Source organism: Aegilops tauschii, chromosome 3 (genome assembly GCF_002575655.3).
Source record: "Aegilops tauschii subsp. strangulata cultivar AL8/78 chromosome 3, Aet v6.0, whole genome shotgun sequence".
In the NCBI taxonomy this organism is placed as follows: domain Eukaryota; kingdom Viridiplantae; phylum Streptophyta; class Magnoliopsida; order Poales; family Poaceae; genus Aegilops; species Aegilops tauschii.
This window is the reverse complement of record NC_053037.3, coordinates 627,127,150-627,145,430: the sequence shown is the minus strand read 5'-3', so window position 1 is coordinate 627,145,430 and position 18,281 is coordinate 627,127,150. Positions and strand designations below refer to the sequence as shown.

General features: G+C 46.1%; 1 protein-coding gene and 1 long non-coding RNA gene across 2 annotated transcripts; both read right to left on the bottom strand.

Moving 5' to 3' along the window:
- Nucleotides 1-11,628: 11,628 nt before the first annotated feature.
- Nucleotides 11,629-12,551, bottom strand: LOC120976150 (uncharacterized). The gene is made up of 3 exons (XM_045234489.2): nt 12,428-12,551; nt 12,134-12,343; nt 11,629-12,044 (listed from the first exon to the last, which is right to left on the bottom strand). Exons 1-3 carry the CDS (start codon nt 12,470-12,472, stop codon nt 11,856-11,858), a joined length of 444 nt encoding a protein of 147 aa, XP_045090424.1. The 5' UTR covers nt 12,473-12,551; the 3' UTR covers nt 11,629-11,855.
- Nucleotides 12,552-12,684: 133 nt separating this feature from the next.
- LOC141021111 (uncharacterized) lies at nt 12,685-13,305 on the bottom strand. Its single transcript, XR_012181117.1, has 3 exons — nt 13,147-13,305; nt 12,881-13,054; nt 12,685-12,756 (listed from the first exon to the last, which is right to left on the bottom strand). It is a non-coding gene; the product is annotated as an uncharacterized lncRNA (long non-coding RNA).
- Between the last annotated feature and the right edge of the window lie 4,976 nt (nt 13,306-18,281).

Sequence of the window (18,281 nt, the reverse complement as noted above, 5' to 3'; positions counted from 1 at the left end):
CCGAGAATGTTTTCCCAAAGTCTGCATTTTCAGACAGATGAACCGGAGGGTGACGGTTCCAGGTTCGCTATGCTAGCTGCTTGTGACAGACGAATGGAGGGCATATTCGAGTTCGTCATATTTTTCTGATCCATTTTCATATATAAATTATTTTCATCGGAGTTACGGTTAATTTTCTAATTTGTTTGATGATCGCCATTGATCTATATAGTTCTAAATGGAGACACTTTGTTACAAACATATGAACATAAAAAATTCTATGTTACATCAATCCATCCATCCATATATACATATGAACAAATCAACATATAAAAAAATTTAAGAAAAAATTTTCGATGTTACATCAATCCATCCATACATATGAACATACAAAAAAATTTAAGAAAAAAAATCTATGAACATAAAAAATTCATACATATGAACATATACATCAATCCATCCATCCATCCATATGAACTTTGTTAAAAAAATGCAAGGGCGGCAGCGGCGGCGGGCAGGGGTAGTGGCATCGCAGGGCAGGGGCGGCGGCAGCGCATGGGAAGGGGGCGGAGCTCACTGGGGGTGGCGTCTCGGGGTAGGGCTTGGCGGCATCGGGGCAGGGCTCGATGGTGATGGGAGCAACGGCGACGAGGAGCAGCCTGGGGCAAGGCCCCCCTTTCGTCCCGGTTGGTGTCATCAACCAGGACGAAAGGCCCCTTTCGTCCCGGTTGGTGTCATCAACCAGGACGAAAGGCCCCCTTTCGTCCCGGTTGGTGCCACCAACCGGGACTAAAGGTAATTTTCAGTAGCCCAAAGGGCGGGAAGCAGATACTTAGTCCCGGTTGGTAACACGAACCCGGACTAAAGGGTGCCTTTGGTCCCGGTTGGAGCCACCAACCGGGACTAAAGGGTGCCTTTGGTCCCGGTTGGAACCACCAACCGGGCCTAAAGGGCTGATGCTGCCGCAGCCACATGTTTAGTCCCACCTCGCTAGTTGAGAGGCGTGTGCACTGGTTTATAAGCCCCGCTGCGACCGCTAGTTGAGAGGCGTGTGCACTAGTTGAGAGGCATGCCTAAACTTTGCCAATGTCCTGTTGGGTCTGCTGGGCCCGCGGGCATGCATCCTGGCCCATGTACAAATGGGTTTCTAGTCGTATGCAGGCAATGGTGGCCTAGTAGGCGGCATTTTTTATGAAAATTCTTTTTGATTCTTTTTAGTTCATTCTTTTTAGTTAATGTTTTAGTTGATTCTTTTTAGTTAATGTTTTAGTTGATTCTTTTTAGTTAATATTTTAGTTGATTCTTTTTAGTTCATTCTTTTTAACACATAAATACTTTGATAATTTTAGTTAATATTATTTTGATTCTTTTTAGTTGATTCTTTTTGCTATTGAAGAATATTATATTTAATTGATTCTTTTTAGTTCATTCTTTTTAGTTAATGTTTTAGTTGATTCTTTTTAGTTAATATTTTAGTTGATTCTTTTTAGTTCATTTCTTTTTCACAAATAAATACTTTGATAATTTTAGTTAATATTATTTTGATTCTTTTTAGTTGATTCTTTTCGCTATTGAAGAATATTATATTTAATTGATTCCTTTTAGTTCATTCTTTTTGCTATTAGAGTTTTATAAAAACTTTTTAGTTCACTCTTTTTGCTATTAGTTCATTTTTGAGCTAAATGGCCCTGAAATTGAAGGCACTACAAATGACCTATGTAAAGGTTGAAAGTTGGCATGGTATCATTATTTCACCCACATAGCATGTGCTAAAAAGTTGAGAGGGTTACGACAAAAACTTGATGCACTTCGTGTACAAAATGGACAATCTCTTTCAAAGTATCACGGTTTCGGACGAAAACTCATCTGTTACAAAGGCATTTCATTTTTTTGACCTTATTTCAACTCCAGACTTTTTGTGCGTTCAACATGCAACATTCAAAGCCACATCATCAATTTTCAACCCTTTCTGACTTCATTTGGTATTTTTCATGCATTTACTGATTTTTTTAGCTAAATGACCCTGAAATTGAAAAGCACTACAAATGAACTCTAAAAGGTTGAAAGTTGGAATGGTATCATCATTTCAACCACATAGCATGTGTACAGAATGGACAACCTATTTCGAAGTATCAGGGTCGAATGAAAACTCATCTACTACAAAGGGATTTCATTTTTTCTTCGCGTAATCAAAGCCATCATCAGAATAGTTGTGGAGAGAAAGTCTTCACTTTTTCTTCGTGTGTGTCCCTTGCTTATTGTGCCATAACCATGAATAATCTTCATCGTTTAACAGGGTGCTTGGGTCAACCTTCACTTTGAAGGGAGGAATTTCATGGAAATTTTCATAATCTTCACACATGTCTATCTTTCCCTCCACTCCCACGATGTCTCTTTTCCCTGAAAGAACTATGTGGCGCTTTGGCTCATCGTATGATGTATTTGCTTCCTTATCTTTCTTTTTCTCGGTTTGGTAGACACGTCCTTCACATAGAAAACCTGTGCCACACCATTGGCTAGGACGAATGGTCCGTCTGTGTACCCAAGATTGTTCATATCCACTGTTGTCATTCCGTACTGTGGGTCTACCTGTACCCCGCCTCCTGACAGATTGACCCATTTGCACCGAAACAAAGGGACCTTAAAATCATGTCCATAGTCAAGTTCCCACATGTCCACTATGTAACCATAATATGTGTCATTTCCCTCTTGGTTGTTGCATCAAAGCGGACACCACTGTTTTGGTTGGTGCTCTTTTGATCTTGGGTGATCGTGTAAAATGTGTTCTCATTTATCTCGTACCCTTGGTAAGTCAATACAGTCGAAGATGGTGTCCTGGCCAACGAGTACAACTCATCTCCAACAATGTTGTCACCCATGAGATGTGTTTGCCACCAACTGCCGAAAGTCCTTATGTGTTCACATGTAATCCAGTCGTCACACTACTCCGGGTGTTTGGAGCGCAGAATATTCTTGTGTTCATTGACATACGAGGTCACCAAGGTAGAATTCTGTAGAACTGTGTAGTGTGCTTGAGCCCAAGAATGCCCGTCCCTACATATTATTGAGTCCACTCCTAGCGTGCCTTTTCCAGTCAGTCTCCCCTCATATCGCGATTGAGGAAGACCAATCAGCTTAAGGTCAGGAATAAAGTCAACACAAAACCAAATGACCTCCTCTATTTGATGGCCCGTGGAGATGCTTCTTTATGGCCTAGCACGATTACGAACATATTTCTTTAAGACTCCCATGAACCTCTCAAAGGGGAACATATTGTGTAGAAATATAGGGCCCAGAATGGCAATCTGTCGACTAGATGAACTAGGAACTGCGTCATGATATTGAATAAGGGCGATGGGAACACCAGCTCGAAACTGACAAGCCATTGCACCAAATCATTCTTTAACCTTGGTAGGATTTCTGGATCGATTACCTTCTGAGAGATTGCATTGAGGAATGCACATAGCTTCACAATGGCCAATCAAACATTTTTCGGTAGAAGCCCCCTCAATGCAACCGGAAGCAGCTGCACCATAATCACGTGCCAGTCATGAGACTTTAGGTTCTGGAAATTTTTCTCTGGGATATTTATTATTCCATTTATATTGGACGAGAAGCCAGATGGGACCATCATATTGAGCAGGCATTCAAATAAGATTTCCTTCTCTTCTTTGGTAAGAGCATAGCTGGCAGGACCTCGATACTGCTTTGGATGCATGCCATCTTTTTCGTGCACATGTTGCTGGTCCTCGCGTGCCATCGGTGTATCTTTTGTCTTCCCATACACGCCCAAGAAGCCTAGCAGGTCCATGCAAAGATTCTTCGTCACGTGCATCACGTCGATTGCCGAGCGGACCTCTAGGTCTTTCCAATAGGGTAGGTCCTAAAATATAGATTTCTTCTTCCACATGGGTGCGCGTCCCTCAGCGCCATTCGGAACAGATTATCCGCCAGGACCCTTTCCATAGATTACTTGTAAATCCTTGACCATATCAAGTATGGCATCACCAGTATGGAGGATGGGCTTCTTCCGGTGATCTGCCTCACCTTTGAAATGCTTGCCTTTCTTTCTTAAGAGATGGTTGGTCGGAAGAAATCGACGATGTCCCAGGTACACATTCTTCCTGCATTTGTCCAAATATATACTTTCGGTATCATCTAAACAGTGCGTGCATGCATGGTATCCCTTGTTTGTTTGTCCTGAAAGGTTACTAAGAGCAGGCCAATCATTGATGGTTACAAACAGCAACGCATGTAGGTCAAATTCCTCCTGTTTGTGCTCATCCCACACACGTACACCTTTTCCATTCCATAGCTGTAAAAGTTCTTCAACTAATGGCCTTAGGTACACATCAATGTCGTTGCCGGGTTGCTTAGGGATTTGGATGAGCACTGGCATCATAATTAACTTCCGCTTCATGCACAACCAAGGAGGAAGGTTATAGATACATAGAGTCACGGGACAGGTGCTACGATTGCTGCTTTGCTCCCCAAAAGGATTAATGCCATTTGCGCTTAAACCAAACCATACTTTCCTTGCGTCACCTGCCCACCTTCTCTCGATTTTTCTCCACTATGACCCGTCAGTGGGTGCTCTCAACTTCCCGTCTTTCTTACGGTCTTCTTTGTGCCATCACATCAACTTGGCATGCTCTTTGTTTCTGAACAGACGTTTCAACTATGGTATTATAGGAGCATACCACATCACCTTGGCAGGAACCCTCTTCCTGGGGCGCTCTCCCTCAACATCACCAGGGTCATCTCGTCTGATCTTATACCGCAATGCACCGCATACTGGGCATGCGTTCAAATCCTTGTACTCACCGCGGTACAGGATACATTCATTAGGGCATGCATGTATCTTCCGCACCTCCAATCCTAGAGGGCATAGAACATTCTTTGCTTCATACGTACTGTCGGGCAATTCGTTATCCTTTGGAAGCTTCTTCTTCATTATTTTCGATAGCGTACCAAATCCCTTGTCAGATACACCATTGTCTGACTTCCATTGCAGCAATTCCAATGTGGTACCGAGCCTTGTGTTGTCATCTTTGCAATTTGAGTAAAACCCTTTTTTGTGATCCTCTAACATGCGATCAAACTTCAATTTCTCCCTTTCACTTTGGCATTGTCTCTTTGCATCAACAATGACCCGGCGAAGATCATCATCGGGCACATCGTCTGGTTCTTCTTGATCTTCAGCTTCCCCCGTTGCAGTATCACCGTATCCATGGGGATAGTTGTCATCATCCTCTTCTTCTTCGTTGTCTTCCATCATAACCCCTCTTTCTCCGTGCTTGGTCCAAACATTATAGTGTGGCATGAAACCCTCCTCAAGCGGGTGGATGTGAAGGGTTTTCAAGTTAGAGTCATCCTTCGTATTATCACAGACAGGGCATGGACAATACATAAAACCATTCTGCTTGTTTGCCTCAGCCACTTCAAGAAATTTATGCAGGCCCTCAATGTACTCGGAGGTACATCGGTCACTGTACATTCATTGCCGGTTCATCTGCGTACATCCATTGCCGGTTCATCACGACAACCTGCTCGAAACTTTTGCTAAATTTTGAAAAGTTGGCAATGGCGGCCAATGTGCAGTACGCGCCACACATATCTTAAGTCAAGGAAATCTTTGAAAAACCATATTTACTAAAACCAGAATACTCTCGGATTTGAGCACAGGGCTTCCAATGGTGTGCACTAGTCATGGAAAAGATTTGAAGTTTAAATGTTGTAGAAAATTGTGTTGTGCGTGGAAAATGGCAGTTTCCTACACCAGGAGACTGTTTGTTACAATAGCGGCAGAAAACCACTATTTTACATTAGCATTCCATTTAAATTAAAAAAATAAAAAATTTTGGATGGTAACTAAAATATTCGGAGGTCATCGAGATTTCCGGTTTCTGGACGGTAACCAAAATTTTGGTCCGAGAAAAAAAAACCTGCTCACTGCTCGAGGTGGACTGAGTCTGGTTAGACTAGCCACAATGGGTAGTGACATAGACTAGTAGCATGTCCATGTTACTAGTCTATGTTACTACCTCTATAGTGGGGAGTAACATATGTGTGGTAACATGCAACACTTCATTTATTAGTCCATGGACTCATCTTGCCTTGATATGTGTGTTGTTACGCATACTACTAATAACTAGCTATGTTACCACATGCCTCTCTTTCTTTATTTATTACTTGCCACATCATCTATTTTATCTAGATATGTGTGATGTTACTACCTATGCTACTCCGACTGTGGATAGTCTTAACTGTTCGAAGGGAGGTGATCCGGAGCAAACAAACATTTGGCAGGATTCTAGACCGAGAGGATACAATGCTGGACCTGGCTGCACGACACTTGACGCCTAGGGAATCGACGGCTTACCTTTTTACCGTACGTGGCCCTTCCCCTAGAGAAAGACGCAATGTTATTTTTTTTGGTTCCTTTTTTTCCAGGAGTGGGTGGAAAAGCCGGTTTTCGAAAAATCTCGGGAATTCCAGATTTATTTCTCCCGAATTTTTGAAATGAATTTTGAATTCCAAATATTAGAATGTCTACAAAAAAGAAATTTAACCCATTGTGTACATGGAGTACTTCTTGTTGCAGTGGTCAGCTCTCACACCTACATGTCACAGATCAGGAGTTCAACCTGAACCTACCACCGCGTCGCTAACAATTTATTTAAATAAGCTCAAATAACGCAAAATGTTGATTACTGTGCAAACTGGGAACCTAACCCGCGTCGCGAAACCAATAGCTCGCGCTCCCTACCACTACGCCAAGAGACTGCTTGTTACAATACTGGCAGACAACCACTATTTGACATTAGCCTTCCATTTAAATTGAAAATTTTAAAAAATTCAGACATTCTAAGGTCAACGAAATTTCCGGTTTCGGGTCGGTAACCGGAATTTTGGTCCGACAAAAAAATATCCCTGAAAAGACGACAAACTCGCGTGTTGGCTCCGTGTGTTGCGGGGTTGGGCGATGGTGTTAACTTTCCAGGTCAGGTTTGTATTGTTTGCCTATTGGTGTACACCGCACCGATTTACACCCGGCACGAGGTGTTCCCATGTCGCTGTGGGTGTAATTACTTTGCAAGCCCGATACTTTGACCATGTTCGTTGTGATGCCTCATATTTGTCCATGTCGTCCCTCTCGAAAACGGATAAATACATGGTTTTTTCCTTCCGCGAAAGGCACGATTTTACTTCCATGAGAGGCATCGATTGGCTTCCGCGAGTGGCACAGCTGTGCATCTTGAAAAGGAAAAAAAAACGTGTTTTATTTTTTTTTTCCTTTTGCGAGAAGCTCGGTTTTGCTTCTGCGAGAGGCACGGCCATGGCCCTCGGAAACGACTTTCAGAAAGGAGAAAAAAATGCTCCCGGTGAGGTTTTTTCGTCTGGTTTTATCATGAAAAAAGTTTACAAAACCTATTAACATAGGATCTAGTTTTGAAGATCTCGACGTAAGGAATCCAACGGTGAAAACGATTTGATATTTGGACGCACGGTTTAAGAGATAAAACATGGATAAACGGATTTATGAAAAAAGACAAAACTCTCAGGTTGCAACAAGTGCACCACTTGTCGTAACCTGGGGGAGGTGAAAGTGATCTTTGAAACGAGTACTCCTCAATTAGTGATTTGGCACCTCTCTTGATTTCCCCTATTGCTACCTTTCCAACATTCCGACACCATTGCCTCGGTATGCTCCCACTTGTATCCTGCATGGGTTGGCAGGACCACCATTCTGGCCCCACGTGCCGGCATGCGTTGTGTACTAATATTTGGATAATTAAATCGACGAATTGCAACACAACGTTAACATGGGTCGGGAGCGGAACAAGCACACACGGGCCTATCGTACGTGTTGCTCCAACCGGATCCGAGGAGACGACCCAGTACACTCAAACATAGGGCTTCGGGCATATCGTTCATAAATCCCTGCTCCACTCCACTGACCTTCTAAGCTCCCGCGCGCGTCTCATGACCCCTTCGCTGGTGCCGATGGCCATCGATCCTCCGGTGTACAGGCCAACTCCATGCCATCGCGGTGATACTTTTCAAAACCGTTGGATCACAGAAATACTAGCATGGGACAACAACCATGCGTAGTTGCAGTGAATACTGAGAGCCCTTTCCCCGGTCTGCATGACTCGGAGGTCTCCATGTATCAAGATCTCATTCGCCAGGGGTAATCTTGTCCGTCCAGCCAGTAGAAACCCCGGTTCCGCTGGCCAGTACATCTTAGGCGCCAATAGATTCTGATGGATGTGTTAGCCGTCACTTCTACTTCGGCAACACTTCTCTTAGTTACAACTGCAATTGTTCCTCATACGGAAACCGCACCCGAACGTGTAGAGGACATTGTAAGCATATCAAACCTCACGACCACTTCACAGATGTGAAAAACTGGAGACGATTTGTTCGGGGTTCAAATTTCTTTGTGGCCCGTGGCGCTCATGTTTCCACAGCAGTAAGCGTTAATACTACTTTGTACATAGAGCTCCAAATCCAATTTACTACCTGCCTTGGTCCGCATATGTAGCATCGACCACCGGTGCACCTGGTGCGTCTGCGACATAAGCTTTGACGGTTACACCAGTCCCTTCCGTCGCTCTGTCAAAATCGACAATGCTCACTCCACCTCCAACGGTAGCCTAAGAGCTTCCACGGGACCATGTAGGTTCAATGGTTCGAGCTGACTCTGGCCCTTTTCATAGCATCGTGTTCCTCGGAACAATTTCAAGGCTTGCTTCTTCATTATAATTCATGTGCATTCCTAAACCCCGCTCTCTTTTGATTATATGATATCTCTAACTGCGCACGCATTCTATGTACACATAGCCCAACTGTAACATCCCAAATTTTCAGGTTTGTAACCTTAATAGAATCATTCTTTTTTGCATCATGATTTATATGCATATTTTGTAATATTATAAATTTATACATTGAGAGAGAATAAAAGGACTTTCCTGAATGTTTATTTGACTCTTATTTTGTTTTTATAAATATTAAAATAATTCTCAACTCAAGGAAAAATATTGAGAGCAGAAAACACGACGACTTCTTCCCTGTTAGTTACAAAATGACACTACAAAATTACTTTACAACTTCCTTGATCATTTGACCCTGTATCAGAGCTGATGTTGACTGTAGGTCCTGAGTCGTGACCCTAGCAAACGGATTAGAAAAGCCAGATGAGTGAAAAACTTACTTTACAACTTTTTGTCTACTTTTACTTCTTGCTCTCATACTTATACTTTCTCTTTTGAAAACGTAGATGACCCTATGTGCGACTCTAGATGGTCTCAAACTTGGTGCTTTAGCTCCTTCATGCAATATGATTTTGTGATCACAAACTCTGTGTGAGGAAGTTACCAAGACTCCTCAAACACATCAGCAAACTTCTGTAACGGGTTGTAAAGCAACAGGTGGAGGGCCAGGACACTTGTTATTTTCAATTTCTATTTCTTGGATTTGTACAATTTATCCCATCACTCCATTTTGCACTAGTTTCTCATTTTTTGCGGCTGGCATGATTCAATTTTTCTTTGGTATTGTGTGATCATGTAGAGTAAAGGATTTTCCCTATTTTGTCACTATCAATGGGCTATTTCTATAAATCCAATCAGCTCCCAAAATGATGTCGTATGTGGAAAGGTCCAGGATCTTGACATTGCTACAAAAAGTATTTCCTTGCACCTTGAAATCTAGTTTTGGTACACTTGCAATGCAAATTAACTTGCCTCCTCCAGCAAGTTACTTTTCCGGGCTGCATTGGTTGCTGATAACAATTGCTTTAGACTGCAAAAGTTGTGCTCATAGAAGTGTCTGAAGATTCACTGTCAAACAAGGTTTTGGCTTTCATGCCAGAAATATTCAGTATCAGAGAGAAAGTATTAGGGCCTGTTGTTCCTTCCTTGGCATGAATAGAAATGTGCATTGCTTGTGCATGTTTCTCTACAGTATTTTCAGGGGCTCTGCCTTTATCAGTTGTGTTTGGGGCTGTGTGGTACACTTGCTCAGGCACATTATTGTCCTCCTCATCATCCATTTTTGTAATATATGCAAAGTCTTTCCAATTTTGCATTTATGATGTATTGTCCATTGCTCTCTGCAGTAGCTGTTAGAGTTGTGTCGAATATTGTGTACAAGGTAGGTTATAGTTGGACTTGTAGTTGTATTGTATTTATATAGGATATGGAGTCGTGTCCTAGTAGGACACTTGTATCCTAGGCCTATCATATATAGTGGTGGTAGACACACGATATAACCTATGCCAACATAATAGTACCGGAACGCAGGGGAAGCTGGCGGCATGTGCCGGTGTCCAGGGCGACCGGGTGCAGTATTGTAGCGGTGTCATGGGGAGGAGAGACCATAGTCAGGCCCCGGGGATGTAGCCATATCGGTGAACCTCGTTAACAAATCTCGGTGTCGTGCTCATGTGATTGCTTGGTCCTCGGATAATCGACGGTATGCCTCGGATTTATTCTAACAAGTGGTATCATGAGCAAGGTTACGAGGAGGCTGTGGATTGTTGATGTAGAGGAAGTATCGAGTCTGAGATTGCAGCCGGTAGCGGCATGGTTCTCGACAAGATTGGAATAGAAGCAAGGCGGAAGCATCGGTGGCAGCGCGTGTGCGTGTGGCGTGCGGTGATTGATCGGGCGAACGTACTTACGGTGTGTTTTTCAGCAAAATTCCCGGCGATGTCGGATTGAGCAGGCGACGTGTCGTGGTGTTGCTGATTCGTCGGTCTTGATGAGACCGGGGAGTTCATCGAACATGGACACAAAGGGGCCCAATCTGAGGCGCGTACAGGGTGGCAGCAGATGCAGTGGTGGCCAGGCGCGCGTGTGGAAGACCAAATCTGGCGTGTGTGCGCGCTAAAGGCCAGGCCGTGGTAGATGCGTGCGTTGCACGAGACAACGTCGCGTTGGAAGCCCTGGAGTTGCATTGGTGGCTGCTTAACTACCGGAATCGCACCCTATGCCGACGGCCAGGGCCGTCGGCATAGCCATGACTAGCCGTCGGGTCAGGCCTATGCCGACGGCCCCCGTCGGCATAGGGCCGTCGGCAACATATCCGTCGGCGTAGCCAGGATGGCCGTCGGCATAGAAAAGCCGTCGGCATAGACCCTATGCCGACGTTGGCCGTACATCTATGCCGACGGCCTTGGCCGTCGGCAACGTCATCGCCTAACGGCGGCCGCCGTCAAGTGCTGCCCAATGGCTTCTCGCCACGTGGCGAGACGCCGTTCAGCATGGGCGTGTCTATGCCGACGGCCCAGCCGTCGGCTTAGTTTGACATTATGCCGACGGCCAGGCCGTCGGCATAGACACGCCACGTGTCAGATACTGGGCGCTCCTGGGGCAGGTCTATGCCGACGGCCTGGCCGTCGGCATAGACGTGCCATGTGTCGGCCACTGGGAGCTCACGCCAGGCCTACGCCGACGGCCTAGCCGTCGGCATAGTTTCCGCGTGTTGTCCACTGGGAGCTCACGCCAGTCCTATGCCGACGGCCGACGGCCAGGCCGTCGGCATAGTTTCCACGTGTCGTTCACTGGGAGCTCACGCCAGGCCTATGCCGACGGCCAGGCCGTCGGCATAGATTCTGTCCATTTTTTTCTTTTTTCTGTTTCTTTTCAGCTCAATTCATTTGAATATATAACAAATAGCATATAGAACAAAGAGCATATACACAGCATCACACAACAAATTGGCATCGCTAAGAAGCATCGCAAAGCATCACACATATAAGTCCACAAAGCATATAAGAATCTCACAAACAACAATAAGATAAGTATCATCACAAGCATACAAGTATCATAGCATCGAGAACAAGCAAGTATCATAGCATCGAGAAAGGCTTAAGCGCCAGGGCGTCGAGCACCGCGGAGGTCGTCACCGCCAAGACCGCCGAAGCCCAGGTCGTCACTGCTAGCGGCAGCGCTACCGCCAAGACCGCCTCCGCCTCCATCTCCGTGGATCGGAGTGGTCGGGCTCCGTGTCTCGGGAGTGTTGCGAAGACCACCGCCAACGGTAGATGCACCTGTTCCCTGGATGTTGAAAAGATATATTAACGGGATATAAGACTGTGTTGAAAGGCATGACATGCTTTGGATGAATTGATTGGGGATGAACTAACCGGCGAGGGGCCAGCGTTCTGTGCCACAAACTCCTCAAAGGTCAGCAGCACTGGTTGTGCTGGAGGACCCTCTGCTGATGGCCATTGAGGACACCTGCCGGCCGCCATCTCCTGAAAAGTGTGCTGCATCTCGCGATCCCTCTGCTGATGGTATGCATGAAGGCGGTCGTGCCACGCCATGGTCTCCTGGCGTGTGTACTCCATGTAGGCCTACAGTATGACATGATGAGACTCATAAAACTACTAAATGCGGAAAATAAAGGGAACAATGAAGATAAAAGGGAAAATACTTACAGTTTGCTGCTCCTGAAAGAGGGACAGTGACGGTGCACTGCTCATGCGCGTGCTCGTGCGCTGGCTCAGGGTCGGGTCGATCCGACGGAGCTGTGTGTAGGAGATAGACGGAGTGATCACAGCATCGAGAACCGCCTCCTGACCGTGCTCCTTCGGCCCATGCCCACCACCACCCTTTCGTCCAGATCCGCCGCAATGGGGTCAGGTGTGTCAGGATGTAACGCCAGATACCCTTCGGAGTAGGCCTTCTTCCTCCCCGCGGTCTTCTTGCCGTAGTACTTGGGCTCGCCAGGCTTGGGGTCCTTCCGCGTATGGGCGATCTCCCACGCCTGCATGTGTGAGAGAGGCCGCTTCAGTTTCTCCTCTTGCACCACCAAAAAGAGGTTAGTCATACATAAGAAAGTGATGGTAAATAGAAGAAGAAGAATGTTTAATGGGGTTAGCTAGTCATACATTAACTGCCTTGTGGAGATAGTGGTTTCGGTTTCCCTGAGCATGTACTCCCTCCTTCCCTCGGTTAGCCTTGTTTTTGACTCTCATAGCCGCCCAGGCTCCAGCCTCATCACACCAAAGATCCACCAATGCCGCCCAGGACTCGTCTTTTCCATAACACCAATTTGGACACACCTACATAATAAAAGCATAATGGCATGTCAACACGAAACGGTGAAATGTACCACAAGGTAATGAAAGCATAATGAAAAATCTTTTATACTTACCGCCAAGAACTCGTCCCTCTCCAAGGTAATGCCCATCCTCCGCGCTTCTTCCTTGGTCATCTTCACACCAAGATAGTCGTGGTAGTATGTCGAGATGGCCACATAGCGCACCTCGTACTGCATCTGGCGGGCCTTCTTCTTGCATTGGCGTAGCACGATTTGGTCCGCTCTGCCCCTGTGCTCCGGGAGAACTCGATAGAATTTCTACAATCATGCACGAAACAAGAATGGAAGAAGCCATGAGTTAAATCATTCATGAAACTAGAATGGACTTGTGCTTCTGAAGAGAACTCACCCAGAAAGTGGTGATCACGGCCTTGGCATGGGTCCCATGCTCCGCGTGGAGGGCCGCTTCCCAGTGCTCCCAGCTCGTGGCCAAGACCCGATGGTCCGGGTGCCTGACTGGATCCGGACAGTACAACCCCGGCCAGTGTAACTTCAGCAGGACGGTGATGAGGCCGTTGGGAATACGGACCCCTTTAGAATATATCCAGTTGCTGCAAAAGAATGAACTATTAGCATGTGACAAGCAAAATAAATAACAACCGGAATGAGCATGTGACAAGAAAAATAATGAAATTATTATAAAGTGGCACTTACTCTTTCCCCGTGGGCTCAATGAGCCACTTCTGCTCCTCAGTAGCAGGAACCTGCTTTGGTAGCTTTGCGTTACCACGCAGCCACCCCTTGTTGTCAACCCCCTCCCCGCCAGCACCATCATCCCCGCCACCACCCTCCTCCTCGCCTGCCTTCCCCTCCCCAACCTCCTCGTCATCCTCCTCCTCGTCCTCCTCCTCCACCTCCTCGGCCCCATCCCGAACCTCCTCCTCCTCGCCTGCCTCGTCCTCCTCCTCCTCCTCCTCACCAGAGGAGGGTACCTCACTAGAGGATGGCCTCGAAGACAACACCCCTAAGTCGGTGAGGGTGCGCTCTTTTTGGCCGCGACCCCCTGTAGTGGCTCTCCCCCCACCTCGCCCTCTAGGGGCTCTCCCCCCGCCCCCTCCTCCTCTAGGGGCACCTCTCCCTCGACCTCCTTGTGAGGAGTCATCGTCAAGTAGCCGGGGGGAGGATTACGTGCTCGACCACTCCGACTAGGCAGGCCAATGACCTTGCGTAGGAAACCCACGCCGTCGGCCTTCCCCTTGCCCATGTTCCACGAACCTGCATTGAAAAGAGAATAAGCAATTAGTAAATTAATGAAATGAAGGAAAAGGCATGAAAATAAACACATTAATAAAAAGGCATAAAAGGCATATTCCTAAACTATAGAAAAAAAGACTTGACACGTACATCTGCTAGAAACCATATGAATCATCACTGTTGTAACCTCTTTCTCGGTCCGTCTCATCATCACTATCAATCATATCATCTTCGTTGTCTGACGGAGGTGGAGGCTCTTCCTCGTCGTCAGCGTCTAAGTTTAACTTTTCTAGCATAAGTATGTCATTTTCATTGACAATGGTCTCACCATCATTACGTGCTTCGTCGTCGTTTGGATCCACATCATCATCACCCAATGGTCTAGCGTCATCGTTTCTAACCACATCATCATCATCAGGTTGCTCTTGATAGAACACTCCCTCGTATGTCATGGGGTTAATGTTGTAGTAATCGTCTTCATTCGGGTTCGGTAGCTTACCATGTGGCGACACCTTGAACACAACTTCCCAACCCTTTAGGTACTCTTTCTGGCATGGGTAAGGCAGATAATATACTTGTGTAGCTTGGGTAGCCGCAATGAAGAGATCGGCTCCGGCATAGACGGTTGATGGTTTAACTTCGACCAAACCAATGGAAGGCGTATGTTTTACCCCCTCCCGCGGATCGAACCATCGACATTTGAACACAGGCAGACTTAGGGTCTCGCGCCCCTGGTGGAATTTAATCTCGTATATATTTTGTACCCTTCCGTAGTAGTCTACTGAATTTTGACCGGGGGTGTACACTCCGGTATTTATAGTTTTGGGATCAGGCCGGCTGTTCTGGTGATCCTCTGTATGGAAGCGATACCCATTCACATCATACTTTTTACATGTCATGACGGCAGGGTCAAAACCCATGGAAACCCATCTCAATTCATCATCCATAGATATGTTCGGATCTTTTCCCTACAAGTATAATTGAAATTGTTGCGTGCATTAGTTAACTAATAAATGTTGAACTAGGTATTTAATAGGGGAGTGTGGACAATTACTTTCTCCATGAACCAAGCAACAAAATTTTTACGTCCAGGGTTTCCATGACGGAGAAGAGTAAGTGCCTCCGCCTCAGTAGGAGGATTCATTCCCGTCCATTCCTCTTGAACGAAATCACTAAAAAAAAGAAAACCGGTGTTAAACCGGGACTAAGTGAACATAAAACATGATGATGTGGAAGACATAAAGGAATGGTGTAGTGGTATTACCTCATCCACACTTCCTCAACTTCCCTGATGTTGTGCAAGATATAGAACATGAGGTCCTCCCACTCTTGTCGTGGCATGTTATAAGGTTTCGAGGCCCCAGCCCTCCCACCTTGCGCGTTGAATAGATAGAGCTTGGGTTGATAATTCGGCTCTTCTATATTGTATCGAGGCACCTTGTTATGCAGATGGGGAACGTGGTCTGGATAGTATGATGTCCTGAGGTCTGACACCTCCTCTAGGATAACTGCCTCAGCTATGGAAGCTTCAATCTTAGCTTTGTTTCCACATTTCTGTCAGAGATGCTTGTTCTGTCTCTCAGGGCCGTACTGCCAGCGATTCTGCACAGGCCCCCCCAACAATACCTCGTTCGCGAGGTGCAGAATGAGATGTGTCATCGGTGTAAAGAAGCCTGGCGGAAAGATCTTCTCTAGCTTGACTATCAACTCTGGTGCCTTCTTATGCAATTTTTCAATCACGTCTTTACTTACTTCTTTAGCACAGAGCGTGCGGAAGAAATGGCTTAGCTCGGCAAGCACTCGCCAGACATGCTCGGGGACATAGCCTCGAACCATCACCGGCATTATCCGCTCAATCCATACATGGTAGTCATGACTCTTCAGGCCGGTCACTTTGCCAGTTGAAAGATTGACTCCCTTACTTATATTCGATGCATAACCATCGGTGAACTTCAAAATGTGTTTCAGCTAGATAAGTACTTCCTTTTTTTCTGGTGGTTTAAGGACAAAGTCCGCATCTGGCTTGAACCAGTTTTTTCGACCGCCTGTGGGAGGCTTCATGTTCAGACGTGGTCTATCACAAATTCTCTGTTGATCGGCTCTAGCTTTAACGTTATCCTTCGTCTTATCAGGAATACTGAGGATCGTGTGGAAAAGGGACTCTGCCACATTCTTTTCGGTGTGCATCACATCGATATTGTAAGGAAGTTTGAGGTCCTTGAAATAGGGAAGCTGTGAGAAGGGGGTAATGTGAGTCCAGTTGTGCGTCTCACCATATCCCTCGAAGCCTTTGGCTTTGGCTTTGGCTTTGCCTTTGACTTTAGGCTGGAGAGCTTTTAGCTGAGCAAGAACATCTGCCCCCGAAAATGTTGGAATCTCGGTTACTTCATGAACAACCCGGCCTTTCGTGAAGTTCTTCTTGTCTTCCCTGTCTGGATGGTCTGGAGGGAGGAACTGTCGATGCAGGTCAAAGGCTACATACTTGCCACCCTTACTCAGCCAAATCATTCGCAGAGCCTGCATGCACACTGGGCATGGCATCTTCCCACTTGTACACCATCCGCAGAATAGAGCATAGCCGGGAAAGTCATGCATGCAATAGTGCAACCAAACTTTCATCAAGAAATTTCTCTGCAGATCCCGGTCGTATGTCAACGTCGGAAAGTACCAAGAATGGTGCAAAGCATCCACCAGCGGCTTCATAAACACACCCAATTGCTTCCCCGGATAATCAGGACCCGGAATGATGTGCGACAAGAACATGGTCTTGCGTTGCATTAGGGCACCGGGAGGAAGATTGAGCGGAATTACAAACACGGGCCAGCAGCTGTATGGATTGGACGACATACCATATGGATTCAACCCATCACCTGATATGGCTATTCTGACATTCCCAGCCTCGGCTGCTTCCTCGGGGTATTCTTCATCGAACGACTTCCATGCTTCCCCTTCCGATGGATGTACGATTTTTTTTGGATTGTACCTTATACCTTCCTTGTGCCACTTCATCATTTTGGCAGACTCCTTCGTGATGAAAAGGCGCTGCAATCTTTTTATAAAATCAAGATACCGAAGAACCTTAACGGGGATGGTTAGCTGCTTTTTCTCACCATCCTCACCGACCACCTCAATGTACCGAGACGAACCGCACTGCCTACAGTACTTGTCGTCCGCATACTCGTGCCTAAACAAAAGGAAATTCTTCGGGCAAACATCTATTTTCTCATAATCCATAGAGAGAGCCTTCATGATTTTCTTTGTGTCGTACATGCTTTTCGGCAGTTCATAACCCTCAGGGAGGCTGTTAGCCCATACTCCCAAGAATGCTTCGAAGCATTTCTGGCTACAGCCGTACTCAGCCTTGACTGCAATCAGTTGCGAGATGGCATCCAGCTGAGATATTTTCGCCCCCGCATAAAGCGGTTTCTTCGACGAGGCCAAGACCTCCAAGAAGGCCTTTGCGGTTGCCTCCGGCTCCTCCGGTTCATTCTCTGAAGGTGTCGCATTTCCCGTTTCTGCAACAATGACATCATCTAGCATGTCCCTGACCCCGTCGTCCTCATATCCATCGATGCGTTGTCGCATCACCTCCTCTCTACCACGGTCCTGCTCGGCTATGTTTATCGGCGGCATGTCAAAGTTTGGCATATATCCGTGCGTGCGAAGGTGCTCACTCATGTCCGTCTGATTTCTACGGTGACGTCTGGCACATCTCGCACAGGGGCATGGTGGGATAATTCTCATTGGACGACGGAATATCTCCTTCAAATAGACATCGGTTTTCGCGATCCACTCTGATGTTACTCGATTCCGACGGATAAAACCACTGTACATCCACTGATTATCTGCCATCCTCTGCTTTTTTGCAAGCCACACAACATAATTAAGGATTCATTTAAATTAATCACATCAAATTTTTAGTTTCTACCGCGTTTAATCCACCTACATCTCTAATAGGTAAAGATGGGTCCTAATCCCACCCGAGGATGTGTAGA

Coding starts and splice junctions, on each gene's coding strand:
- LOC120976150 (XM_045234489.2), bottom strand. CDS start 12,472: ATGAGCAGTGCACCGTCACTGTCCCTCTTTCAGGAGCAGCAAACT. Junction 12,344..12,427: donor TCTTTCAGGAGCAGCAAACT/GTAAGTATTTTC, acceptor GTCATACTGTAG/GCCTACATGGAGTACACACG. Junction 12,045..12,133: donor AGAACGCTGGCCCCTCGCCG/GTTAGTTCATCC, acceptor TTCAACATCCAG/GGAACAGGTGCATCTACCGT.